The sequence below is a fragment of the Scyliorhinus torazame genome, chromosome 7 (genome assembly GCF_047496885.1).
Source record: "Scyliorhinus torazame isolate Kashiwa2021f chromosome 7, sScyTor2.1, whole genome shotgun sequence".
NCBI lineage: Eukaryota > Metazoa > Chordata > Chondrichthyes > Carcharhiniformes > Scyliorhinidae > Scyliorhinus > Scyliorhinus torazame.
Window position 1 is genome coordinate 101,765,952 of NC_092713.1, and position 27,361 is coordinate 101,793,312.

Consider the following 27,361-nt stretch of genomic DNA (forward strand, 5'->3'; position numbering starts at 1 on the left):
AATGTTATTCGCCCAAAAGAAGTAATGCATTCTTTGAGCATTGGTGCCAATCCTCCAGCAGCAACAAATACATCCAAATGTACAAGAGACATGGTGTATCCAAAAAAAGTCGAGGGGGTGGCTTCAGCAGCGTAGACAGCTATCCAAGTTTAACCCTCGTTGCATGTTTTCTGAGGGCCATGAAGAAACCAGCATGAGTTTGTAGAGTCAAACAGAAAGTAACCTTATTTACAACAATATTTACACACCACCAGTAGTTCACTACTGGTTCTCTCTCTAGCCGGTACCACACTGACCAGCTCTATTTATACAGCTGAAATGTTAACGATTGCCCTGCCCCCCTCATTGTGGGAGCTCATATTCCTCAAGAGGCATGGGGTAACCAATTGTCCCCAGCCAACAGAATCCAGGCAGATTATAACAGCTACGACACTGTATCACCAGCTACGTAACCATGGATGGTACAACAATCAAGGTGAATATTGTTTTCAATAGATGTATGCACATACACTACTCAGCAGAAGTTACTGGCCAATAATCAGCAGCAGGAAGCTGGTTTACTTTTCCACCTCTCCTTGGCCAAAGATACCATGGCTTATTGCAGCATCCCAATTGCCTCTCCATCTCATCCCAAAATCAAGCAGCACAGAAAAGATTTTAAATGAATTGGCCCTAGGAAATCCTCACCATTGGTGATCTAACATAATCCCTTTTGGAAAATGGAAGAATTTGAAATTACGATGAGAAAAGGATTTATAAAACACCACAGAATGACATCCTAAAGTAATAGGTTCCATCACCATTACCTTTACAATCTCTTTGTACTCAAGGTTGACCTTCTCCCCTCCAAGTCTCACTGGTATTAGGATAACAACAGCTCTCCTATCTGATGGCTTTGGCATTCCAGATCCAATAGCTTGCAAATGTTTTTCTTTTACATCACCAATATAAACTGAAAAAGATAGTGAGTAACACTTAAATAACAGTTTTGCTCTTCCAAACTCCTAATGTGCTTTTCTACATGTTCTTCCTTTTCCCTGCATCGACAGTGTGGTGTATCCAAAATTCACGGTATCATCTCCTATTCCAATTTATTCTCTCCCAGAACATTGAAATTGTGTCATTTCCTTTATTCTGAAATACTTCAGGCTTTAGAAACACAAGCTTAGTACTTATACCTATTTCATAGTTTAGTTCAACAGTTTCAACCATGATGATGTCCTTCCAATAATTCTCGGCCATTCAACTCAGCTGCTCATTAATAAAAACTTATTTTACTTAGTCATTGACTTTGGATACAGTTTTGATCCTCACAACATAATGGTAATATCAGATTTCTATGATGTAAAAATTATTCTATTAACATTTTGACAATAATGTAACTGCAAATAGCATATTTTATAAAATTAAGTTCAAAGAAAGAGTTGGTTGGTCTTCTCCAATGCCCTTCTTCAAGCCAGCCATCTTGTAACCTCAGAGAGGTTGCCAAATTTTGTCTCAACCAGTGCCAAATAAAAGCTAGTTTTGTACTGTGAGCCCAGCTTGAGACTTCACCAAACTTCTTTCATGTAAGATGCTTTACATCCCTTCTGGATAAATATGTACATTAATAACATCCATAATACATCAGACAATTTATAACATGAAGTAACATCACAGATGCTACTGCCACTGTTCAAATATATTACAAGATTAGTAATGTATAATTCAAAAATATTAAGTAGTGACATATTTTAGTCCATCATGTAATCATTCCAGAGTACTAAGAAGCAATAAACACACTTCAATGAATAAAAATACATTTTTTATAATTTATGAAAAGGCTTTGCCAAATTGAATTAAACAGCCAGTTAAAATAGAGAGAAAAGATCATAAATGGTTGAAATTTCGAACATAAACCGAATGCATTGACTTGAAGGCACTGATTTTACCCTTACTAGCAAGGAAGTTTAGGTTGGATGCCCAATTTACACCTCACCTGAATTCTGGCCTCACTGGAGTCAAAATTTCAGGTTAGGTGTAAATTGGGGATCTGAGTCAAGCAAATTTATTGTCTTCAGATGGATTACTTTAAAACCAAGATTCCCTCTGTCGCTGGCGGATCGGGTACAGGCAGTTAAAATGAAGGTGTTACCGCGATTTCTGTTTATTTTCCAATGCCTGCCGATTTTCCTGCCCAAGGCTTTTTTCAGAGAGATTGAGGGAATTATTACTTTGTTCATATGGGATGGGGAGGCCAGAGTTAGAAAGGTGCTGCTACAGAGGGGAAGGTAGGCAGGGGGTTTGGGTCTTCCGAACCTGATGTATTATTACTGGGCGGTGAATGTGGAGGAGGTGCGGAGCTGGGTCAGAGGGGTTGATTCCCAGTGGGTCAGAATGGAGGAGAGTTTGTGCAGGGAGTCGGGATTGAAAGCACTAGCAACAGATGCCGCTCCCAATGGCACCAGGGAAATACTCAGGGAGTCCTGTAATAATAGCTTCAATGAGAATTTGGAGGCAGTTACGCCAACACTTCGGGTTGGGGGCATGGTCAAGGGAAATGCCGATTCAGTGGCACCACAGATTTGAGCCAGGGAAGTGGGATGGAAATCTTCGGAAATGGGAGGAGAAGCGGATTAAGACACTAAAAGATTTGATTCTTAGGGGTCGGTTTGCAGGATTGAAGGAGCTGGAAGCGAAGTATGGGCTGGAGCAGGGGGAAATGTTTAGATACATGCAGGTTCAAGATTTTGCCGAAAGGAGATATAGGGCTTCACGGTGGAGCCGGCCTCCACATTGCTGGAGGAGGTGCGGACGACAGGGGGACTGGAGGACGGGGTAGTGTCGGCGGTTTACGGAGCTATTTTGGAAGAGGAGAAGGCACCACTGGAAGGGATCAAAGCAAAGTGGGAGGAAGAGTTGGGAGAGGATATGGAGGAGGGGTTCTGGTGTGAGGTGCTCCGGAGAGTGAACGCCTCCACCTCGTGCGCGAGGTTGGGGCTGAAATAGCCGAAGGTGGTATACAGAGCACACCTCACGAGGGCAAGTATGAGACGGTTCTTTGAAGGAGTAGAAGATGTGTGTGAACGTTGCAGGGGGGGGCCCGCTAATCATGTTCATGTGTTTTGGTCCTGTCCAAAGCTGGAGGATTACTGGAAGGAGGTTTTTGGGGTAATTTCTAAAGTGGTGCACGTGAAACTGGACCCGGGCCCCGGGGAGGCCATATTCGGGGTGTCGGACCAGCCAGAGTTGGAAAGGGGTGGGGAGGCAGATGTTGTAGCCTTCGCCTCGTTGATCGCCCGAAGGCATATCCTGTTGGGATGGAGAGCAGCCTCTCCACCCAGTGCCCTGGCGTGGCGGGGGGACCTGTTGGAATTCTTGACTCTTGAGAAGGTTAAGTTTGAACTGAGGGGAAGGATGGAGTGGTTTTACAATTCATGGGCATTTTTCATTATGCACTTTCAAGAACTGGATAACGTCGAACGTTAGTTTGGGGGGTGGGTGGGAGGGTTGAGGGGAGGGGGGCTGTGTGTTAATGGTGACTATGGGCGATTCCTGATTCCTTTTTGTCATTTGTTTATGTGACCATGCAGGCTAATGTTTGGGGTTTGTGGGAGGATGGGATCGTTGTTATTGATATGGGGATTGACATATGGTTGGGTGGGTGTAAATTTGGGAGAAAATGTTTTTTAAACCAAGACTGTTGTCTTTCTTATTTCTTTCACATGCCCATTTGAGTTGACATTTTTAAGCAACCAGCCCTTTGCACCATGTTCCTGGGATGTAAATACTGAATGTATAAATTAACAGGTAATTAAAATACACTACTACATCTGTAGCCTAGACATTTTATTCTCCCTTGCTTGCTTCAATCAATCATAAAGAAACTCTCCAGTCACAAGATTCCAACTAACTATTAACTTGTCTTTTTCTTTCTATTTCAGATGTTGATTGGCCTGCTGTATAGATCAAGCATTTTTGGTTTATATACTAAATGAAAATGGGTGTCGTAGTTTACTAAAACAATTACATTGTTTATACTGGAGTAAACATACAGCCACGACCCCCTTGATCCTCATTTTGAAGTGAAAACATTAAAAAAAAGGATTAAAATTACGTTTGTGTAGAACACAGAAGCATTGGCTTAACACATCAGACATGAGTTATGTTCAATAATGTTAAGCACTGCCTGGCATCATCAATTTCAGATGACTGGCAGAACTGGGCAAGATGCCCAGTCAATTTTTCTCATTACCATACCGTGTCACTCACCCGTACAGTCCTGAGCAACGTAAACTGTTATTCCTTGCAGCTCGGGCTCCACTGCATCTTCCACCGCTCTCCTAAGCAATGGATTTAAATAGGTTTAGACAGTCACCTTGGAATCAGTGCTAATTGAATTGGACTGATTTTATTTTATAAAACTCAAAAACAGCTGAATTTCTACTTTAAGGAAAAGATTTGAGGTCAGAGTACAATGCATCAATATTGCGCAGCTATTCGGCATCTTCGTGAGCAACTTTTTAAAAAACTTGAAGTACATTATTTTGCACACAAAGTATCAGTACTAAAAATGAATTGCCCATTTCAGGAACTTTATTTCAACATTAAGCACTTTAATTATAGCATCATTAGATGTATAGTTAAACAGTTCTGCTCGATCCCAAAATGTGCCTCAACCCCAATGTCAAACAAGTACCCCCACGCCCGACCACTATATTTTCACTACTTTCCTCATCCTTATGGCCTTTGAGTGAGCTTACCAGTTTTAATACTAAATTGGGGTTTGTAACGTGATAACTCAAAAACAATTTCTCACAGGATCCTTATAATCCATCAGATTGAGGTTGGTTTTAAAACCTAGACAATAGATCAAAGTGTGACAATCTATGTCACCACTCAGTCTCCCCATTGGTGAATTATGAAGCAGTTCCCATAGAAGAATGTTTAAATTCTTAACGCCAATGACATTGAAAAAGTGTAGTAGATTTACTTTGTGCTGTCTAGTTGTCGATATTTAAAAAGAAAATCAAAAACTGCCATTACGTCTCTTAAAATCATTAATCGTACCCCAATGGAGACACATTTTCCTCCAGTCCTGCAAGTGGGGCCAGAATCTTAGGCCAAGCCACACCTATTCAAAGTACCTGTCAGGCTCAAACTGTGCAGGGCATTTATATCACACAGGGCAATAAGTTTACATTTTATAAAGTTGTAATGTGTTTAGATCACACTTGAATCATAGAATCCCTACAGTGCAGGAGGCCATTCGAACCATTGTTTTTGCACTAACTCTTTGAATGAGCACTCTACCCATTTACACCCCCGTCCACCCACTCTATCCCGATAACCCCATAACCTAATCTGCACATTTCTGGACTGTGGGAGGAAACTGGAACATCCGGAGGGAACCCACGCAGACATGGGGAGAATGTACAAACTCCACACATACAGTGACAATTGAACCTGGGTCCCTGACGCTGTGAGGCAGCAGTGGTAACCACCATGCTGCATTTAGATCAGACTGTGCATTGAGATCACATTAAAGCAGTTTTTGACGGGGATTAGGAAGGAGGGTTCTATGTGAGCAGCCCCAATACTCAATGTTGAAACAACTTACCAACTCTGAGTTCTGTTTTGAACTCTAGAACTGGCGGACCAAATTGTTTTTCCCCCCCAATCTTTGTGATACTAGTGAATGTGTTCAAAAATAGGAACAGAATGCCCCAGCTCAGGGGTACAATGAGAAAGGGAAGAGATAAATAAAGATAAATAAAACAGAGACCAACCCCATTCAGGGATAGGAAGGAAGCAAAATTTGGAACAAATATTTTTAAGGCCAGGTGGTAGGGGAGGCACTAAGACTGAAAAGAACTGTTGTCAGCTGGGGGAAAAAGGCACGAGGCTCTGTTGGAGAGGGAGTGCACAATGCGCAAAGGGAAGGAAAAGATCCTAAATTGGGTTGTCTGAAATGCAAGAGTTTCATTATCAACCAAGTCCACTGGTCATTCATCCTGTCATTTAGTCACAATTACTATGGGCCATTTTCACTGCAAAGGCTCTGACAACATACTGACTGTGATGCTGAAGACCTGCACACCAGATATAGCCATACCCTCACCCCAGCCCAGCTGTTCAAGTACGACACCGGCATGAAGCCGACAATCTAGAAAGTTGCCCAGACATGCTTTGCCTGCTAAAAATCCATGATAAATCCAACCTCACCAATTATCAGACACCTCCTAATCAATATGATGGAAGGAGCCAGTGTCATTAAGCAACACCTTGGGCGCGATTCTCTGCTCCCGCGCCATTTCAGAGAATCGCCTGGGTCGCCAAATTTTCCCGCGACGCCGGTCCGACGCCCTCCCGCGATTCACGGAAGCGGCCAGATCGGCAGAATCGCGTTTTGCGCGGCGCGGTCCAGTGAATCGCCCGAGACAGCCAAAATGGCGGTTCACCGGTACCCCCGCGATTCTCAGTGCCGGATGGGTCGAGTGGCCTGCCCAAAATGGCGGGTTCCCCCTGGCGCAGTCCACACCTGGTCACTGCCGGCGGGAACAGCGCGGGAACGCTGGGGGGGCAGCCTGCGGGGGTGGGGAGGGGGGGGGGGGATCCTGCACTGGGGGGGGGGGGGGGAGCCTCAAATGGGGTCTGGCCCGCGATCGGTGCCGACCGATCGTCGGGTCAGCCTCTCTGAAGGAGGACCTCCTTTCTTCCGTAGCCCCGCAAGATCCTTCGGACATCCTCTTGCAGGGTGGACGGCAACCACGCATGCACGGGTTGGCGCCGGCCAACCTCAACGGCGTTCACGACGGCGCTAACACTCTGTCTCCATTTCAGAGAATCGCGCCCCTTATCACCAATGAACTGGTTCATAATACTCACTTCAGGTTCAGGCTGAACCACATTTCAGAACTCAAAGGTTTGATCCAGGCATAGATGCAAAAGCTGAATGCCAGAAAAGTAGGAGTATTTGCCCTCAAGATCAAAGTTATATTCAACCAACGCCTAGTGAAAATGAAGTCAACAAGTGTCGAAGGGAAAGCCCTTTGGCATTTTGTATCATACCCGACACAAAAGAGAATTATTGTAGATGTCAGAGGACACTCATCGTAGCCCTAGAATGTCACTGCAGAAATTCATCAAAGCAATTGCTTCATCAATGACTTTCCCACCATTGTAATGCCAGAAGTGCGGTTTTTCACGAACAATTCCAAGTGCTCAGCTCCATTCACAACACCTGCGATAGTGAACCCTCAAAGCCTCTGTGGCATCTACAATTCTCAACCCAGGAGCATGATGGAATACTCACCACTCTCCTGATGGGTGAAGCTGCAACAACACTTAAGCAACTCAATGCTACACTGGTCAGAACAATCCACTTGATCAGCACTCCTGGCGTGGATTCACTATCCATCCCCTCCATCAATGTTGCACTGTGGCTGCAGCGTGTACTATTTAAAGGATTCACTGAAGCAACTCACCAAGGGCATTGTGACAGTAGATCCCTCCCCTGTGACCTCTATCAAAAAGCATACAGATGCAATGTTATGGAAATATGATTACCCCCAAGCTCCACTACAAGATGCACATTATCCTGTTCTGAACATATATAATTGCTGTTGCTTCATGGTCACCAAGGTGGTATTCTGCAATTCCACACTGCAGGAGGAAGGACCGCAGGTGTTCAAGGAAAAGGTCTACCATCACCATCTCAAGGCTACAAGCTCAAGCAATACATGCAGCCTTGCCAGTGTCACCCACATCCCAATATCAAATTGAAACAAAACATCTACAATTATTATTGCAAATTTCCTAGTTGTTACATTGCAGAGAAGTTCAAAGGAATAAAGAAGCAATAATAAATTGAACTGGGCTCAGTGCCACAGCATGCGTGTGTCCGTGTAGAGGGTGGGGGATTAGGAATTAGATAATAGTTCACATATTTCATTATAGTTCTTGTTCTAAATAAAAAGTAATTGTGTTTAAACTTACAAACGTGATGACTGTAATTATTAGGCAGCCAAGGGCCAGAAACTTTGGGTATTAGTCTACGAATTACTTATTAATTCAATTGTGTTTTGACTCCAGGTCAAGGGGGGCTTGAATTGAGCGCGCCCTAGCCCAAGGTGTCGTAACACACTTTAAATGATCAAGATACATTGCAATGTGCTACTTGAATTTCTGGCATCCAATATCTCTAGAATCCCTCTTCCCTTTCTTCTACTTGATTTTTCTTGCCATGTCTACATTTCGAAGCCTTGGTAGTGTCCCGCACGAAGTTTGTCAAAAGAAAACCTGCAGTGTCTACTCACCTTAAAATGTGGGCAACAACAGCAGGCCCATACCAATCCCCAGCTCGCTTGCCAGAGTTTTCTCCCAACTCTATCAGTTTGTGCATTCCAAATATAGCTGCGGGGTTGTCTGCTAACCAGGATATTATTTTCCTGTGCAACTTCTCTTCCTCGCTTGTTGTATTAGCAGGATTTAACTTTAGAGTTTGTTTCTTACTACTTGATGAGCCCAGCTGTTCATTCATATTCTGTAGCGGTCTTTCTAAAGGTGGCAGGAAGGTAAAATCTGCACCACTATCAGACATTGTTGATGGCTTGGCTTTAAATAGCTCAGATTCTAAGGCAACCATTTCAAGTGCATCCGGCCAGAGCCAATCTGCAAGGAATATGACCCATCAATTAAACTTTTTAAAAAAATATTCACAGATATTCTCCTAATAGAATAGCAGATAACATTTCACTGATGCAGCAATACATCACAACACAAGTTCCCCATGGTCACCATGTCCTGAGTAGTTAATCTTATCCAGCACTGCCTTAGGGGCATCTCAATTAGTTTTAGTGTTCCTAGGATAATAGGGGAAAATCTGCCTGGGCTCCCCAGTCATCACTGCTGCACAATGATCTTTTCTAAGCACAATGAAATGAGTACTGGGAGAGGTACTGGATCTGGTCATCTACCTGACCTCTCAGCCAATGTGGGGGCAGTGCAGAAATACAGACAATATCAAATGTTTTGCATACTCACAACATCTTACATTGCAATTAAGTTGGTTAAGGCTATTTATTGCAGATCAACATAAATGGTACACTACTTCTCTGTCATTGAATTTACCCTCCCATTCCTTCATAGCCTGTCCTGAAAGCTTCGATTCTCCCGAGGCATAGTTCCACAAATACTTGATGCCTTCTGGTACATCACCCATTCTTCACAGCAGAACCTCACCCTGGTTTTCACTTGGTACTAAGCACATGTATTTCCAATATGGGTCAATGGATAGTGATTTTCAATTGAGACTTCCTTTCAATGTTCAAATGTTGGAATGCCATCATCACTCCGACACAGGGCAGCTAACACAACACAGAATAATGATCATGCCAGGGTTTATTCTGGCATGTAGGGTTCATTGAATTCAGCCACTAAACATTTGAACTCATTACTAAGCATTGTAAAATCTACAACAGGTTTACATCAGAACAAAACTCACCCCGCCCACAAAAATGGAGCAGAAGGCTTTGGGCCAACAGCATTTGACCAGATCTCAGTGTGCAACCCCAGCCGCAGTCTGTTGTGAGTGTGCACCCTTTTAACTGTGGGAACTCACGGCGGTACGTTAGCCAGATCCGAGTGATGAAGTCCTTGCGGAATTGATTCACATTAGACAGAATTGTTTCATTGCTTGCAGCTGCATGTGGGCAGCCTGATGCACTCTCACTCATTCCTGAAAAATTCAAACAGCAAAACATTTTTTTTTAAATCCCTGAACCGTTTAGTTATAATAAACTGACAGACACAGACAAGGTGTTTTATTCTGTCTGTAGAGGAGTGCAAGCAAGAGTTGAATGGTGGAGAATGAGAATGGATGAACATTTGAGATTTGCTTGATTATCTTTGGAGATCAGGGACTATTTATGCAGAAACTTCCTTCGATAGACTAAATAGATTAGATAGAGGTGTTGTCAGGGTGTATTGCACCTAGTATGTCAAAGGAATGAGGCTGCTGTACCAAAATGCATTTTCTTATATTTGAACTACCATTGACTGAAAAGTATTTGGTTGGCAAAATACAAAAAGAAAATCTCAGTGTACATGTCGCATATTGTATATAACAATACCAACATTATCTGGGAACACCATGGCAAACCACGTTGCTGTCTCTTCAATCAAATTTCCTTTCTGGTTCCTTCCTCTCATATTGCTATGCTGAATGATTTGATTCATAGAATCTACAGTGTAGGAGGCAATTCGGCCCATCGAGTCTGCACCGGCTCTTGGAAAGAGCATCCCACCCAAGCCCACGCCTCCACCCTATCTCCGTAATCCAGTAACCCCACCTAACCTTTTTGGACATGAAGGGCAATTTAGCATGGCCAATCCACCTAACCTGCACATCTTTGGACTGTGGGAGGAAACCCACACAGACACGGGGAGAACGTGCAGACTCTACACAGTGACCCAGCGGGGAATAGAACCTGTGACCCCGGTGCAATGAAGCAACTGTGCTAACCGCTGTGCTACCGTGCTGCCCATTCTGAGGTATCGGTTCACAAATGGCCACCTCTTTGTAGTACAATGTCCAAGCTGCTTCAGCGACTGCACTGACATGCAGTATTTTGCAGAAGCTACATTCTACAGAAAGAGGCCACACATTAAGATTTATCTACGAGTCAAACAACACCAATGCAACTCTATGAAAAACCCTATTCACTGGTTGCTTTTGTACTTTTGAAGAATGGTGCCCTCCTATTGTCAGGCAGGAGGGGTGCTCACCTCTGGATTTGTCTGTTGTTGCAGCCCCACGTTGCAAGTAACAGACTGACTTTATGAAATAGATAACTGCTGTCCATCACTAGCACCACTGAAGCAACTCGCAGGCAAATAGTTTTTCCCTCCCTTATTAGGTAGAAATCTGACTTTTAAAATTTTATTTATTTTTAAAGAAAGGAAATATTGAGGGTTCACTTTAAAACAAAAAAAGTCCACTGGACTTTCCTTCCCCTGTAGTAGTCTGAATTACTATAATACACCAACAACAGAAAGATTGAACTTGCATCTATTCAGTACCATATGAGTGCACAAATCATCAAAGTGCTTTGTGGCCAAAGAATTATTTTGAAGAGTAGTCAATGCTGTACTTTAGGGAAACGTGGCAGCTAATCTGTGCTCAGCAAAGTGCCACAAACAGCAATTTGATAAATGACCAGTTAATTTGGTTCTGGCAGCTGGGACTTTAACAGAACATATCATCTGAAAGATGCTTTCCAACATGCGGCATTCAATATCTCAATGGGATGAGGGGAAGGGAGAGATTAATTCTGCGTTAATATAGGGGCCCTCTTTAATCTACCCTTGATCAAAATAAGAAATAGTTAACAGCTCAAGGCATTAATTGGAAGCAGAAATCATTTGGGCACAAATAAAAACAACATATTGTCAAATTCTATATGGAGACATTAATCTGACTCCCGTACACAACTCCAAAATGCCTTCATCCAAATTGGAGGTATCCTGAGGAACTGCATTAAATGCAAGCTTTTCTTCTTTATTAAGTCAAATACATAAGAAATTCATTCCTTAATATTTGAATTATTGATAACCAATATATTACAAAACATAATCCATTCAAATTTAAAAATTGTACTCAACACTAACTCAGTGATACTGAATTGTGAATCTCCTGATGGTTGTGATACCCTGCTTATGATTCCTGGCTGTTATTGAAGGTGGGTGACAAAGATATGTGGAGTGATTAACCAAGATAAGAAAAAAATAACCTATAGGTAGATTTAGTCACATTGGAACAAAAGGGCCCTTGTAACATATTTATTTCAATACAGACAAGCACAGCATGCTGTGCTAATGGTATATTGATCATTTAACTGTATGCAGGTGGTAGGCATTAATGGATTCACTTCTACCCCTATAAACAGAAGCAGTGCTTATAAAAGTGTGCGGGTTTGGCTCCAGTTCTATCCTTCATCAACTGGCATTCTGATTTATAATGTGCTGCAAATAGGCAGGGACAATGAGACATGTAGACACCAAGCAAGGTTGCGGACTCAATGCTGCTGAACACGAGATGCTGTGGGTGTTCTAATTCATTACAAAATTAAGAGCGTGAGTTGGTGTTGCAAAGCACATAGGATGTATAGCCAGAATAATTAAAATGAAATAGGAGTGCAATTACTGGCTTGTAATAGGTCACTCTAAAACCGTGTTTAGTTTGGACTCCTTGACATGAGAGGATTTAGGATTTGGAAAATGTTCAGCAAGTGATTTCTAGTTCCGGGGCATTCATCAGGAAAGGCTTGGAGGAGACTTCCGGTGGCAGCCATGGAGGGAGTGGTCGCACATTTGGTGGCTCCTGCTCAAGGTGCAAGTGTTTGGTCCTTTTCACCCGATATAGGGGGTGTTTGATGGTGCAAAGTGCATGAACAGTGAGAGACAGGAATTTTCCTCCAATGGAGCCGGTTTATGCTTTACCAGGCGAGGAGTGTAATTAGCAATGGGCAATAGTCTGGCCGGAGGACTTGCGAAGTGCGACGGAGGGTCCAGTGGTCTACCGAGTAATTGGTGGACTTTTTGAACGGCAAGTTCCAGCAGCAGAGTCAAGAGGTCGTGGAAGATCTGGCTAAGGTGACGGAGCCGATCAAGGCAACCATTGAGAAAGTGGAGCAAAGGCTGGAGGTGCAGAGTTCGGCACTCCAGAAGGTGGTGGAGGCAGTGGTGGATCATTCGGACCGGTTAGCTTCTTAGGAGGCAGAGAAGGTGCTTCTGGCGGAGTTCTGGAAGCGGCTGAGGGAGAAGTTGGAGGACCTAGAGAATTTCTCCAGGAGGCAGAATCTCTGGATTGTGGGTCTGTCCGAGGGGATTGAAGGAAAGCAGACCATAAAGTATGTGGTGAAGATGCTTGAGATGCTTCGATACGCCAGAGGAGGCGAGCAGATTTATGAGACACCATGGATTGGGAGGCTTGTAAGGATACTGAACTTTGGAGGTGTCAGTATGTGAGTGTGTATGCCAGGCGGATTGTTGTATTTACCATTGTGGGTGTGGATTGTGTGTGTTCAGTTGTTTTGGGGAAATTGCGGGTGAGGGGTTGGAGAGGGGAAGAGGGGGTAGACGGTTGCCTTGAGTGGAGGCCACCATGCTAGCAGGCAGGCTAGTTAAAGGGAGTGCAATGCAGGGGTGAGTAGAGGAGGGTGTGGGGCAGGGGGTTGAGGTGTTTTTTTTTTCTTTGTTTATGAGGAGAGAGGTTGGGGGAGGGAGAGGCCCAGAGGGTGAACGAGTCGTGGACCTGGGGGAGCTGGGTGAAGAAGGGCTATCAGGGACGGTGCGGAGGGAGCCAGTTGATTACGAGAATGTTTGGGGTTGAATGGGCCTATTGAGGTCTCGCGTTTTCGTTCATTTGAGGGGTTTGCAGGCGGAGGTGGTGTTTCCTCTGGAGACGCATTTGAAGGTGAGGGATCAGACAAGGTTGAGGAAGGTCTGGGTGAGGCAAGTATTCCATTCGGGGTTGTATATGAAGACAAGAGGGGTGGCGGTGTTGATCGATAAGAGGGTGGCTTTTGTGGTGGAAAGTATAGTGACAGACCCTGGGGGAAGATTTGTGATGGTGAGTGGGAGCCTGTGGTGCTGGTGAATGCGCATGCCCCAAATTGCAATGATGTGGAGTTTTTGAGGAGGGTCTTTTGACTGCATCTTTCAAACCTGCAACCTCTATGATATAAAACAGACTTGTCCAACCGGCGAGCCTCAGGTCTGATTGTGCTCCGCAACCCTTCTGAACTCAGCTCAATCTATTGTTGGGACATAAAATAGTCAATAGTCTACTGAATAGACTCAGATTTGAAAAATGCTGCTGCTTTTTGTCCAATCACAGGCTGGCGTATCCCTGCATGTGCTGCTGATAGGTGCATTATGTGCAGCGTTGGGAGGGCCCGACACAAGAGCAGGCCTAGGAGGGAAAAAGGCAGGGGCAGGGCATAGCAGGACCCGAGGCAAGAAGAAGACTGAGAGGACCCATAGCAAAGATCAGGGGGCTTTGAATGAGAGTGGGGCCCACAGGAGTGTAAGTGCGAGAGTGAAAAGTGTGTGTGAAGAGAAATGAGAGTGTGAATGTGTGTAAGAGAAGTGAGAGTGTGAATGTGTGAAAGAGAAGTGAGAGTGTGAACGTGACAGAGAGGGGGAAGGGATGTGTCAGTGAGTGGGTGAGAGGAGAGAGACAGACAGACAGAGACATGAGAATGTATACGTGTGAGAGAGAGGGGAGTTTGTGTGAGGTGTGAGAGAGAGAGTTAGAGGGGGGAGTGTGTGTATATCTGTGGGAGAAAGAGGGGAGAGGGTGTGTGTGTGTGTGAGAGAGAGAGAGAGAGAGAGTGAGAGGGGAGAGTGTGTGTAGCTGTGTGAAAGAGAGGGGAATATGAGTGTGTGAGAAAGAGAGGAAAGTGTGCATGTGAGAGAGGAGAGTATGAGTGTGTATGTGAGAGAGGAGAGTATGTGTGTGTGTGAGAGAGGCGAGTGTGTGAGAGAGAGGGGAGAATGTAAACGTGGGAGAGAAGAGTGTGTGTGTGGGGTGTGTTTCTGGCTCACTCCCACTCTCACGCTTCTCATTCACCCTCCCCATACCAATGCACCCTTTTTTTAAAAATAAACAATTTTAATGAGGTATTTTTTGGCATTGTAAACAATAGAATTTCAGAACAAGAAAACAAAAGGACTGTACAGTAAACAAAGTACATAGTGCAATTCTCCCTCAGCTGGTCCCCTTGGCCCCTCTCCTGAACTACAAACATTTCACTTTTTGTCATATTCAATTTGTACCCCGAATACCGGCCGAATTCCCCCAGGGTCGCCATGATTCCGTCCATCCCCGCCATCGGGTCCAAAACGTACAAGGTCATCTGCATACAACCCACCCCACCCAGCCCCTTCCAACCCTCTGAAGCCCTCAGAGCAATTGCCAGCGGCTCTATAGCTCACGCAAACAGCAGTGAGGAGAGGGGGCACCCCTGTCTCGTCCCGCGGTGCAGTCTAAAATAGTCGGAAGTCGTCCTGTTTGTCCTCACACTCGCCTCCAGGGCCTGATATAGCAGCCTGACCCAGTCGATGAAACCCACACCAAATCCAAACCGTCCCAGCACCTCCCATAAGTACTCCCACTGTACCCGGTCAAACACCTTCTCCGCGTCCATTGCCACCACTACCTCCACCTCCTTTCCCTCTGGGGGCATCATGATCACATTGAGCAATCTTCTTATATTCGCCACCAGTTGCCTACCTTTAACGAACCCTGTTTGATCCTCCCTAATAACACTCGGCACACAATCCTCAATCCTAGTGGCCAAAAGCTTTGCCAGCAGTTTAGCATCCACGTTAAGAAGGGAGATCAGCCTATAAGACCTACACGACTCCGGGTTCTTGTCTCGTTTTAGAATCAAGGAGATGGTAGCCTGCGACATCGTCTGGGGCAACACCCCACTGTCCCTTACCTCATTAAAAACCTTGACCAGCAGCGGCCCCAATATCCCGGAGAACTTTTTATGAAATTCTACCGGGTACCCATCCGGCCCCGGGGCTTTACCTGACTGCATGGCCTTTAAGCCCTCAAATAACTCCTCAGCTCTGATCGGGGCGCCCAGCCCTTCTACTAACTCCCTACCCACTTTTGGGAATATCAGGCCGTCTAAGAAGCGTCTTATCCCCTCCGGCCCCGCGGGGGGCTCCGAGATATAGAGTCTGCTATAGAAGTCCTTGAAAGCCCTGTTCACTCCCGCCGCATCCCCTACCAAGTTACCGCCTCCATCCACCACTTTACCTATTGCCCTAGCCGCCTCCCTCTTTCTGAGCTGCTGAGCCAGCATCCTGCTGGCTTTTTCCCCATGTTCATATACCGCACCCCTCGCCTTTCTGAGCTGCTCCACTGCCTTACCCGTGGACACCACCCCAAACTCCGCCTGCAGCCTCCTCCGTTCCCTCAAGAGCTCCGCACTCGGGGTCCCCGCATACCTCCTGTTAATCTGCAGGATCTCCGCTAACAGTCAGTCCGTTTCTGTCCTGTCCGTCGTGTCTCTGTGAACCCGGATTGAAATCAGCTCCCCTCTCACCACTGCCTTGAGCGCCGCCCACACCACCGCTGCTGAGACTTCCCCCGTATCGTTGACTTGCAGGTAGTTTTGTATACACTTCCTCACCCTCTCGCACACCCCTTCGTCCGCCAACAGTCCCACATCCAGCCTCCACTGCGGGCGCTGGAAGCTCTCTTCACTCACCTGTAGCTCGACACAATGCGGGGCATGGTCGGAAATGATGATTGCCGAAAACTGCGCATCCACCACCCCTGTCAGTAGATCCCTACTCAGTATTAAAAAATCGATCCGGGAGTAGACCCTATGGACGTGCGAGAAAAAGAAGAACTCCTTCCCTGTAGGCCTGCCAAACCTCCACGGGTCGAGTCCCCCCCATCTGCTCCATGAACTCCCTCAGCTCTTTTCCCATTGCTGACACTCTGCCCATTTTTGAGCACGACTGGTCCAGGCCTGGATCAATAACTGTATTGATGTCCCCTCCCATAACCAGCTTGTGGGATTCCAGGTCGGGTATCTTCCCCAGCACCCTCTTTATGAAATCCGCATCATCCCAGTTTGGCGCATATATGTTGACCAGGACCACCTTCCTCCCTTCCAGCTTACCGCTAACCATACCAATGCACACTTTCACCCATGTTCACAGTGGATGAGTGAGTGAGTGAGTGCCCGGAGGTTGGGAGTGAACTGGATGCACACACTGTAATGGCCATCTTCATTTAGTACTCTTTTAAAAACATTATCAGTTTATTACTTTGGCATTGTTTTTTTTATTCAAAAAGTTGTTTATTTTCATGCCTCAGCAGTTTTTGTTTTAATTCATGTTTAATGTTATGGCAAACCATCTTTCCAAAATTTGCTCATCAGTCCCAAGTGGGAAAAAATTTGAAATGTGGCCGCCGAGGCGAAAAGGTTAGACAAGTCTGATGTAGAACAAGAGAGGAAGAGATTATCACCATCTGCAAATTCCCCTCCAAGTCATACACCATCCGGAAATATATTGTCATTCCATGATCACCGTTGGATCAACGTCCTGGAACTCCCTTCCTAATAGTATTGAAGGGACACCTGCAACACACGAATTGTGGTGGTTCACCGCCACCTTCTCAATGGCAAGAATGGTTGGGCAATAAATGTTGACCTTGCATCCCATGAATGAATGTAAAATTCCTTCATATTTTATGAATCACCAACTTTTCTCTCTTACTGCAATGGTTGAGATTCATAGTTATTAGGACAGGTTGCATCTGAACCAGAGGGGCACCAATATCCTGGGAGGGAGGTTTTCTAGTACTCTTCGGGAGGATTTAAACTAATTTGGCAGGGGAATGGGAACCGGATTTGTAGTCCAGCAACTAAGGTAGCCGATATTCAGGACTCCAAAGCGTGTAATGAGGCAGTGGGGAAGGGAACACTGACAAAGGAGAGTACTTGCAGGCACGGAGATGGGTTGAAGTGTGTATACTTCAACGCAAGAAGCATCAGGAATAAGGTGGGTGAACTTAAGGCATGGATCGGGACTTGGGACTACGATGTGGTGGCCATCACGGAAACTTGGATAGAAGAGGGGCAGAAATGGTTGTTGGAGGTCCCTGGTTATAGATGTTTCAATAAGATTAGGGAGGGTGGTAAAAGAGGTGGGGGGGGGGGTGGCATTATTAATCAGAGATAGTATAACAGCTGCAGAAAGGCAGTTCGAGGAGTATCACCCTATTGAGGTAGTATGGGTTGAAGTCAGAAATAGGAAAGGAGCAGTCACCTTGTTAGGAGTTTTCTATAGGCCCCCCAATAGTAGCAGAGATGTGGAGGAACAGATTGGGAAACAGATTTTGGAAAGGTGCAGAAGTCATAGGGTAGTAGTCATGGGCGACTTTAACTTCCCAAAGATTGAGTGGAAACTCTTTAGATCAAATAGTTTGGATGGGGTGGTGTTTGTGCAGTGTGTCCAGGAAGCTTTTCTAACACAGTATGTAGATTGTCCGACCAGAGGAGGGGCAATATTGGATTTAGTACTGGGTAATGAACCAGGGCAAGTGATAGATTTGTTAGTGGGGGAGCATTTTGGAGATAGTGACCACAATTCTGTGACTTTCACTTTAGTAATGGAGAGGGATAGGTACGTGCAACAGGGCAAGGTTTACAATTGGGGGAAGGGTAAATACGATGTTGTCAGACAAGAATTGAAGTGCATAAGTTGGGAACATAGGCTGGCAGGGAAGGACACAAGTGAAACGTGGAACTTGTTCAAGGAACAGGTGCTACGTGTCCTTGATATGTATGTCCCTGTCAGGCAGGGAAGAGATGGTCGAGTGAGGGAACCATGGTTGACAAGAGAGGTTGAATGTCTTGTTAAGAGGAAAAAGGTGACTTATGTAAGGCTGAGGAAACAAGGTTCAGACAGGGCATTGGAGGGATACAAGATAGCCAGGAGGGAACTGAAGAAAGGGATTAGGAGAGCTAAGAGAGGGCATGAACAATCTTTGGCGGGTAGGATCAAGGAAAACCCCAAGGCCTTTTACACATATGTGAGAAATATGAGAATGACTAGAGCGAGGGTAGGTCCGATCAAGGATAGTAGCGGGAGATTGTGTATTGAGTCTGAAGAGATAGGAGAGGTCTTGAACGAGTACTTTTCTTCTGTATTTACAAATGAGAGGGGCGATATTGTTGGAGAGGACAGTGTGAAACAGACTGGTAAGCTCGAGGAAATACTTGTTAGGAAGGAAGATGTGTTGGGCATTTTGAAAAACTTGAGGATAGACAAGTCCCCCGGGCCTGACGGGATAGATCCAAGGATTCTATGGGAAGCAAGAGATGAAATTGCAGAGCAGTTGGCAATGATCTTTTCGTCCTCACTGTCAACAGGGGTGGTACCAGGGGATTGGAGAGTGGCGAATGTCGTGCCCCTGTTCAAAAAAGGAACCAGGGATAACCCTGGGAATTATAGGCCAGTTAGTCTTACTTCGGTGGTAGGCAAAGTAATGGAAAGGGTACTGAAGGATAGGATTTCTGAGCATCTGGAAAGACACTGCTTGATTAGGGATAGTCAGCACGGATTTGTGAGGGGTAGGTCTTGCCTTACAAGTCTTATTGAATTCTTTGAGGAGGTGACCAAGCATGTGGATGAAGGTAAAGCAATGGATGTAGTGTACATGGATTTTAGTAAGGCATTTGATAAAGTTCCCCATGGTAGGCTTATGCAGAAAGTAAGGAGGCATGGGATAGTGGGAAATTTGGCCAGTTGGATAACGAACTGGCTAACCGATAGAAGTCAGAGAGTGGTGGTGGATGGCAAATATTCAGCCTGGATCCCAGTTACCAGTGGCGTACCGCAGGGATCAGTTCTGGGTCCTCTGCTGTTTGTGATTTTCATTAATGACTTGGATGAGGGAGTTGAAGGGTGGGTCAGTAAATTTGCAGACGATACGAAGATTGGTGGAGTTGTGGATAGTAAGGAGGGCTGTTGTCGGCTGCAAAGAGACATAGATAGGATGCAGAGCTGGGCTGAGAAGTGGCAGATGGAGTTTAACCCTGAAAAGTGTGAGGTTGTCCATTTTGGAAGGACAAATATGAATGAGGAATACAGGGTTAACGGTAGAGTTCTTGGCAATGTGGAGGAGCAGAGAGATCTTGGGGTCTATGTTCATACATCTTTGAAAGTTGCCACTCAAGTGGATAGAGTTGTGAAGAAGGCCTATGGTGTGCTCGCGTTCATTAACAGAGGGATTGAATTGAAGAGCCGTGAGGTGATGATGCAGCTGTACAAAACTTTGGTAAGGCCACATTTGGAGTACTGTGTACAGTTCTGGTCGCCTCATTTTAGGAAGGATGTGGAAGCTTTGGAAAAGGTGCAAAGAAGATTTACCAGGATGTTGCCTGGAATGGAGGGTAGGTCTTACGAGGAAAGGTTGAGGGTGCTAGGCCTTTTTTCATTAGAACGGAGAAGGATGAGGGGCGACTTGATAGAGGTTTATAAGATGATCAGGGGAATAGATAGAGTAGACAGTCAGAGACTTTTTCCCCGGGTGGAACAAACCATTACAAGGGGACATAAATTTAAGGTGAAAGGTGGAAGATATAGGAGGGATATCAGAGGTAGGTTCTTTACCCAGAGAGTAGTGGGGGCATGGAATGCACTGCCTGTGGAAGTAGTTGAGTCGGAAACATTAGGGACCTTCAAGCAGCTATTGGATAGGTACATGGATTACGGTAAAATGATATAGTGTAGATTTATTTGTTCTTAAGGGCAGCACGGTAGCATTGTGGATAGCACAATTGCTTCACAGCTCCAGAGTCCCAGGTTCGATTCCGGCTTGGGTCACTGTCTGTGCGGAGTCTGCACGTCCTCCCCGTGCCCCGTGTCTGCGTGGGTTTCCTCCGGGTGCTCCGGTTTCCTCCCACAGTCCAAAGATGTGCGGGTTAGGTGAATTGGCCAATGATAAGTTGCCCTTAATGTCCAAATTGCCCTTGGTGTTGGGTGGAGGTGTTGAGTTTGGGTAGGGTGCTCTTTCCAAGAGCTGGTGCAGACTCGAATGGCCTCCTTCTGCACTGTAAATTCAATGATAATCTATGATTAATCTAGGACAAAGGTTCGGCACAACATCGTGGGCCGAAGGGCCTGTTCTTTGCTGTATTTTCTATGTTCTATGTTCTATGATTGTTAGAATGGCACAGAAAGAGGTCATCAGACCCACTGAGTCAGTGCCAGCTCTCTCAGGGCAATTCAATCAGTCCCATTGCTCCACTATAACCTTCTAACCCTGCAGGTTTATTTCTCTCAAGTGCCCAACCAATTTCCTTTTGAAACTCTTTTTTCCATATCTTTCATGTCTTTTTCTCCCAGTGTTTAGCAAATCATTGTTTCTTTCCCCCAAAACATGCAATTAATTTAAACTTCCTTCCACTCACAAATGTCTTTTTTTTGCGAATTCCTGTTACGTATAATTCCTCATACACTGGATATCAAATGTCATAATGTGATATTGAGTACCAGCCACTGGGTAGTGCTGTGAAGCATTGCCGCACACAACTTGATTTCCTGCAATGCCACTCAGTGGCAAGAATCAGGTACCACAATAATGTAACTTATTTCAATCTAAATGTTGGTTGCAGTGACATCAAGTGATAAGAATAAGACATTGCACCATTTTAAAAAAGCCAACTCAGGCATTGTTATTTAATGACAAATCATATCAAAATACTCTTCAGATAGCTTCTATCCAGTTTAGCTAAAATAATGATTTTCTGAAGAAGAGGTACAATGTCAAACAGTACTTGATGAGTGATTAACATGGAACAACATTCTCTGTGTGTCACAATACAAGTCAAATGGATAATACTTTCAAAAGTAACTATTTTTCAAAGCACTCCATGCATTTTGAGATTCTGGACAAAGTCAAATTTGAGAGTTTTACACAAAGTATCTATTCCTTGATAGTTTTAAAGTGTAAAATCAAGATAAATCAATAATAGTTTGTAGGTTTCCCTGATCAGCATTTGGAAGCTTTGAACTGAACCACTGGATCATTACCTGTACTTTCTCCTTGATATAAAACACTTCATATCCGCTGGTTTAACTGGTAATAATCTCATAATCTCACCTCAAAATCAAAAGGCTGTGGAATCAAATCCTCCTCCAGCAACTAAACACAATCTTTGTTGACAATGTGGTAGTGAGAGATTGCTGTATTGTTGGAGATGCTATGATTCAGGTAAGAACTTGATTCTGTTCTGGTGGCTTTTAGAGAACTCAATGGTATAAGAGTTTTCTCACTTGGTTTGGGAGATGTGACAAATTATAGTAAGAGGTTTGGGAGATGTGAGAACTTACATAAATATACACCATTGTCTTTGGTCCCTGCCAGAAACCTTATCCCCTTGCCATCAACTCCATCGCTCTCCCTGGCAATGAGATTGAACCAGCCTGTTTATAACCATGGTGTTATACTTGGTACAGATGAGCTTCCAATATCAAATCTGTACAATTACTAAGATCACCTATTTCCACTTGCATAATAGAAGATCTTATGAGGAAAGGCTGAGGGACTTGAGGCTGTTTTCGTTAGAGAGAAGGTTAAGAGGTGACTTAATTGAAGCATACAAGATGATCAGAGGATTGGATAGGGTGGACAGTGAGAGCCTTTTTCCTCGGATGGTGATGTCTAGCACGAGGGGACATAGCTTTAAATTGAGGGGAGCTAGATATAGGACAGATGTCAGAGGTAGGTTCTTTACTCAGAGAGTAGTAAGGGCGTGGAATGCCCTGCCTGCAACAGTAGTGGACTCGCCAACACTAAGGGCATTCAAATGGTCATTGGCTTTAGAGTGGTTTCACAGGTCGGCGCAACATCGAGGGCCGAAGGGCCTGTACTACGCTGTAATGTTCTATATTCTATTACTCAACCTAATCCCTCCTCAGCTCAGTTGCTGTTGAAAGCCTCATCCACGTCTTTATTATTACCTCCAGACTTGACCGTTGCAATGCACTCCTATCCAGCCTCCCATGTTCTACCCTCCATAAACTTGAAGCCATGCAAACTCTGCTGACTATGTCTTAACCCATACCAAGTCTCATTCACTCATCATTCCTGTGCTCATTAACCTACAATGGCTCTCAGTCAAGCAATACCTTGATTTTTAAATTCCCATTCTTGTTTTCAAATCCTTCCATGACGGTCTCCCTCCATACGTCTGCAATCCTCTTCAGCCCTACTGCCCTCCATGATCTTTTCACTCCTCGAATTCTGACTTCTTGAGAATCCCTGATTTTAATCGCTCCACCTTTGGCAGCTGTGCGCTTCAGTGGTCAAGGCTCCAAGCTCTGTAACTGCCTCCCTAAAATTTCAGCCTCTCTTTTCTCCTTTCGGATGCTCTTTGGTTAAGCTTTTAGACATCGGCTCCAATATTGCATGTTGCTCGGTGTCAAATTTTGCTTGATAATGTTGATGTCAAGCATCTTGGAATGTGTTAATACAAGTTGTTGTGGTATGTTTTATTACCATGTTGCTCTTGTCATGTCAAATGTTGCACTGTTGCACAATAGAAATATTGTACCATGTATTATTCAATTTGATAGTCTACTGTTAAAGTGTACCTCTGTTTAATGAGGATTATTTGCTGGGCTCTTTTAGAAGTTGGAAGAAACCAACAAATGTCTCTCTTTTTAAAAAGTGACTCCAAAGTTGATTGGAAGGTGTTTTCTTCTGCCGTGGAAATTTCTTTGAATTCTATTACCCAGTTATAACTACCAGAAGTGGATTATTAAGCCCTCCTTAACATGAAAGGATGTAGCTTTCCAACATCCTGAAGCACCATTGTACAATATGGAACCACCTTCACCACAGGGAGAAAGACTCAGAATCATATCATTTTCAGAGTCAAACATCACAACAACTTCATTGCATCTCTGTAACATGATCCAGCTTGAACTGCCTGGTCCATTTGATTAACAGAAATGAAATAATCAAGTTTTGCCCATTAAGGAAATAATCAAGTTAGGTGCAAAATAAGGCTTCTATAATCGACCCTAACTGTGTTCCTTGACATCAACTGTACAATTGTGACTTTATTTTCCTAATTTCCCAGCCTCTCTTAGACTTACAATTTTTAATGAGTTAGTGTGTGGCCAAATTTGTTCTGCAAGCAAGCACACTTTGGATTGCTGCCCCCAAACTCATTTCACATATAACCTTAATATCGAGTGGAGCAATCCGACATTCATCCCGGAGGCAACATCGGTCAACATCGAAAAAAGAAAACGCAGGCCAATGTTTCAGGTGGGGTCTAACTCTCAGAGAGATCTATGCCTGTCATGCAATCTTTCTTTTGCAGGCTGATCAACATGCTGTGTATTGTATTGCCTGTTTTATTTCAAATGTAGTCACAGAAGTGAAATAACAATGTGTAACATACAGCAGCTTTAAACCCACGCAATCTCCCCCACCCCAAATTATAAACTGAAAACAGTGAAGCATTTAAGAAAATCAAAAGCAAGTATTTGTACTTACCCTCTGACTTGAAATGATAGCATTTTCCCAGCAAAAAGACAGGCGAATTTCTGCTAAAATTTGTTTTGGTTCTCACAACCCAGCCTGAAGGGAGAAAAGACAGAGAAGAGTATTATTAGCTAGCAATACTACAAAGTGCTTCATGGACATTTCCAATTATTTCCAGAGCGACCCAGAAAACTTCACTCACAAACAGAATACAGAAGTCCATTGTTTTAACTTTCTTTTTTTTTTTAATTGCCATTGGCAAAAAGCTGCACAGTTGGCATCTAAAGAAATTAAATTTCATTAAAGCATTCAATGGGGTGGGGTGTGGTTGGTGTTGTGGGTGGGGGATTGGAAGCAACATAAGAATTGACTTTGCTGCTGAAATGGGAGAAGACGTAAGGGTCATTTATTGTGTTGGCATCACCAAGATTTTCAAAATGTTTCAAAGTGAACAGGTTGTAGATCAGGGCACTGAGCTGAATTATACATTGGAACCTGCAATTGCCAAGCATATATTTGCCCATTGACTCTGAAGACTCAGTTAATAATTCCCCTATTTAACAGGGATTGGATCATACAGGTCACTTTCCATCCTTGGTTTATGTAAAGTTAATTAATATAGTCAGAGCAACAGTAGAGCAGCAGCAGGAGCACTAAATTTGGTCTCAGAGCCTGGGTTAGAGAAAGGAACATTTTAAAAAAAGCTCCCACCACTGTTTGCTACCGATTCCTGTTGGAAAGCATGCATGCCTGGAAGTCTGGTAAGGACAGGATCACACTCAGCTATGAAACCTATCTAAGTTGAATGTCCTACTGAGAATGTTTACTGACATTTCATTTTATTGGGAATGCCAGTCAGAAAATTACATGTACACTCAATGGTTTTAAAGATTGAAATATAGTTTACATGTACTGCCATTTAAAAAAGATCTGTGCTAACATTTAAAATCATGTTTCTTCAAACATATTTCACACCCAAATTTGAAATACCACACATTTTATAAAATTCTATCGTGATGAATAAGGTCTTTTGTCAAGAAAGGTTACAGAACAAATTTAGCAGCTCGAGCATTTTATTTGATTCCAAAATACTTTACACAATATTCTGAAATTGAGAGAAAATCAACTTCACTTTGTTACAGAGCAGCAGTGCATTTATATCAAAGAATGATACATCACAGAGGAGGCCATTGTGCCTTTGACAACCCTTTGAAAGAGCTATCCAATTAGTCTTCCTGACCTGCTCTTTCCCCATAGCCTTACAAATGTTTCCCCTTCAAATATTTATCCAATACTCTTTTGAAATTTATTATTGAAACTGCTTCCACCACCTTTCAGATAGTGCATTCCAGATCATCATAACTGGGTAACAATAATTTTTTTTCTATTGTCATCTCTGCTTCTTTAATCTCTTAATCCTTAAATGTACTTCCTCAGGTTACCGATATTGCCTTTCTTTACCTAATCTAAATATGGCAATCAATGAGGTTGCCCTTCTTTCTTTGGATGTCAATATTATATTGCTCAGAGTCGCCAGGTATCAAATGATACCACCACAAGGTTCAACAGGATATCGATCAAAGAGCCAAACACCAGTTAGTTAGTTCAAGATCAAGGGTACTTTATTTACACACACAATTATCATGCAACATAAACACTACTAGTTAAACTACACCTATCAACTATGACAACCTGTACTTAACTTCAGGCGCCCGGCTTAGGTCAGAGGAACAGTGGCCGTTGTTCGAATCTGGGTCTATCGGGTCTGTAGAAGTAACTGCTGCTCAGCTGGGCTCATCCGTCTGGTAGTGGGCGTTGAACTTGAACATGCTTCTGGTGGTGCTGCAATTGGAAGTGGACGTTGCCGGAGCGCCAGATCCAAGAGAGGCCGAACACATGGTGGTCTCTCTCTTTATCCTTGGGGGTTTTCGCGCTCTTTTGGGCGGTCCTTCAGTTTGGACCCTACTAATTGTGTAATTCTTGATCACTGTGTTCAATGTGAACCAATAAAGGGGCGGATGGCTTGATGGCTGGGCGTGTCTTAAGCGGTCATTAACCCTGTTGTTTACGCTTCCTGAGTACAGGGAGTGGAACCGAAATGTCTGGGATTGTATCGGTCGCTTAAGTATCAGTCCTTTGTCTGACGGAGATGGGCCATCAAAATGCTAATCGGTTAGGGGTTTCAATACCGTCTGGATTCTTCGCTCACAAATATACATTCAGGCTCTGAGCCTGCCTGAACCTTGCATTGTCCATTTTTCCAGTTATGCTTTGTGACCGTCGAAGTTCCTTATTGGAAGTGGCCATCCCAGATGGCTGCACCGACTTTATGGCCACTGAAAACAGTTGCTCCTTATTTATTCCAGAAAAATCATTAATGGCTTGGGATAGAAAGCCACATATACAAATTTGTAGATGACAGAAGGATAGATGACCTAGTAAGCGGTGTAAACGGAAATATAAAATTACAAAGAGGTATTGATAGATTAAGTGAATGGGCAAAACTGTGGCAAATGGATTTTAATGTAGGAAATTGTGAGGTCATCCTCTCTGGACCCGAAAGTGATTTTAAAAAAGGATACTTTCTAAATATTGAAAAGCCAATGGAGGTCCAAAGAGACTCGAGGGTCCAAGTATACAGATCATTAAAGTGTAATGAACAAGTACAAAAAATAATCACCAAAGCTAATGGAATGCTGGTCTTTAGATCTAGAGATATAAGAATACAAGGCGGCAGAAAGTGGCACAGTGGTTAGCACTGCTGCCTCGCAGCGCCAGGTACCCAGGTTCAATTCTGGCCTTGGCTGTATGGAGTTTGCAGATTCTCCCCATGTCTACGTGGGTTTCCTCCAGGTGCTCTAGTTTCTTCCCAAAGTCACAAAGATGTGCAGGTTAGATAGGAGCAATGTAGAATGGCCAACCTTAGTGTCCAAAGATGTGCAGGTTAGGTGGATTGGCCATTCTACATTGCCCTTTAGTGTCCAAAGATGTGCAGGTTAGGTGGGTTTACAGGGATAGGGTGGGGGCGTGGGCCTCGGAGAGGTGCGCTTTCGGGAGGGTTGGTGCAGACTCGATGGACTAAATGGCCTTCTTCAACACGGTATGGATTGTATGATTCTAGCTTCAGCTATATACAACCCTTGTTAAACCACACCTAGATTACTGTGAACTGCTGTGGGCATTACGTGTTAGGAAGGACATATTGGCCACTGGAGGAAATGCAACTTAATTGAAAACATTCTTCCCTGATACCATACAAATAAATCTCCCCTGCACTTTCTTTAC

General features: G+C 44.1%; 1 protein-coding gene across 4 annotated transcripts in view; it reads right to left on the minus strand.

Moving 5' to 3' along the window:
* The window catches only part of atg4c (autophagy related 4C, cysteine peptidase), a 120,751-nt gene that overhangs the window by 47,307 nt on the left and 46,083 nt on the right, over nucleotides 1–27,361 (minus strand). For 3 of the 4 annotated variants that reach the window (XM_072511158.1, XM_072511156.1, XM_072511157.1), the window contains exons 3-7: nucleotides 24,089–24,172; nucleotides 9,485–9,718; nucleotides 8,298–8,652; nucleotides 4,252–4,322; nucleotides 807–952 (exon numbers count right to left, since the gene is read on the minus strand). In XM_072511158.1, the coding sequence (XP_072367259.1) occupies nucleotides 807–952; nucleotides 4,252–4,322; nucleotides 8,298–8,652; nucleotides 9,485–9,718; nucleotides 24,089–24,172 (890 nt within the window). The remainder of the gene's footprint in view (nucleotides 1–806; nucleotides 953–4,251; nucleotides 4,323–8,297; nucleotides 8,653–9,484; nucleotides 9,719–24,088; nucleotides 24,173–27,361) is intronic. The other variant, XM_072511159.1, reaches the window with a different exon arrangement.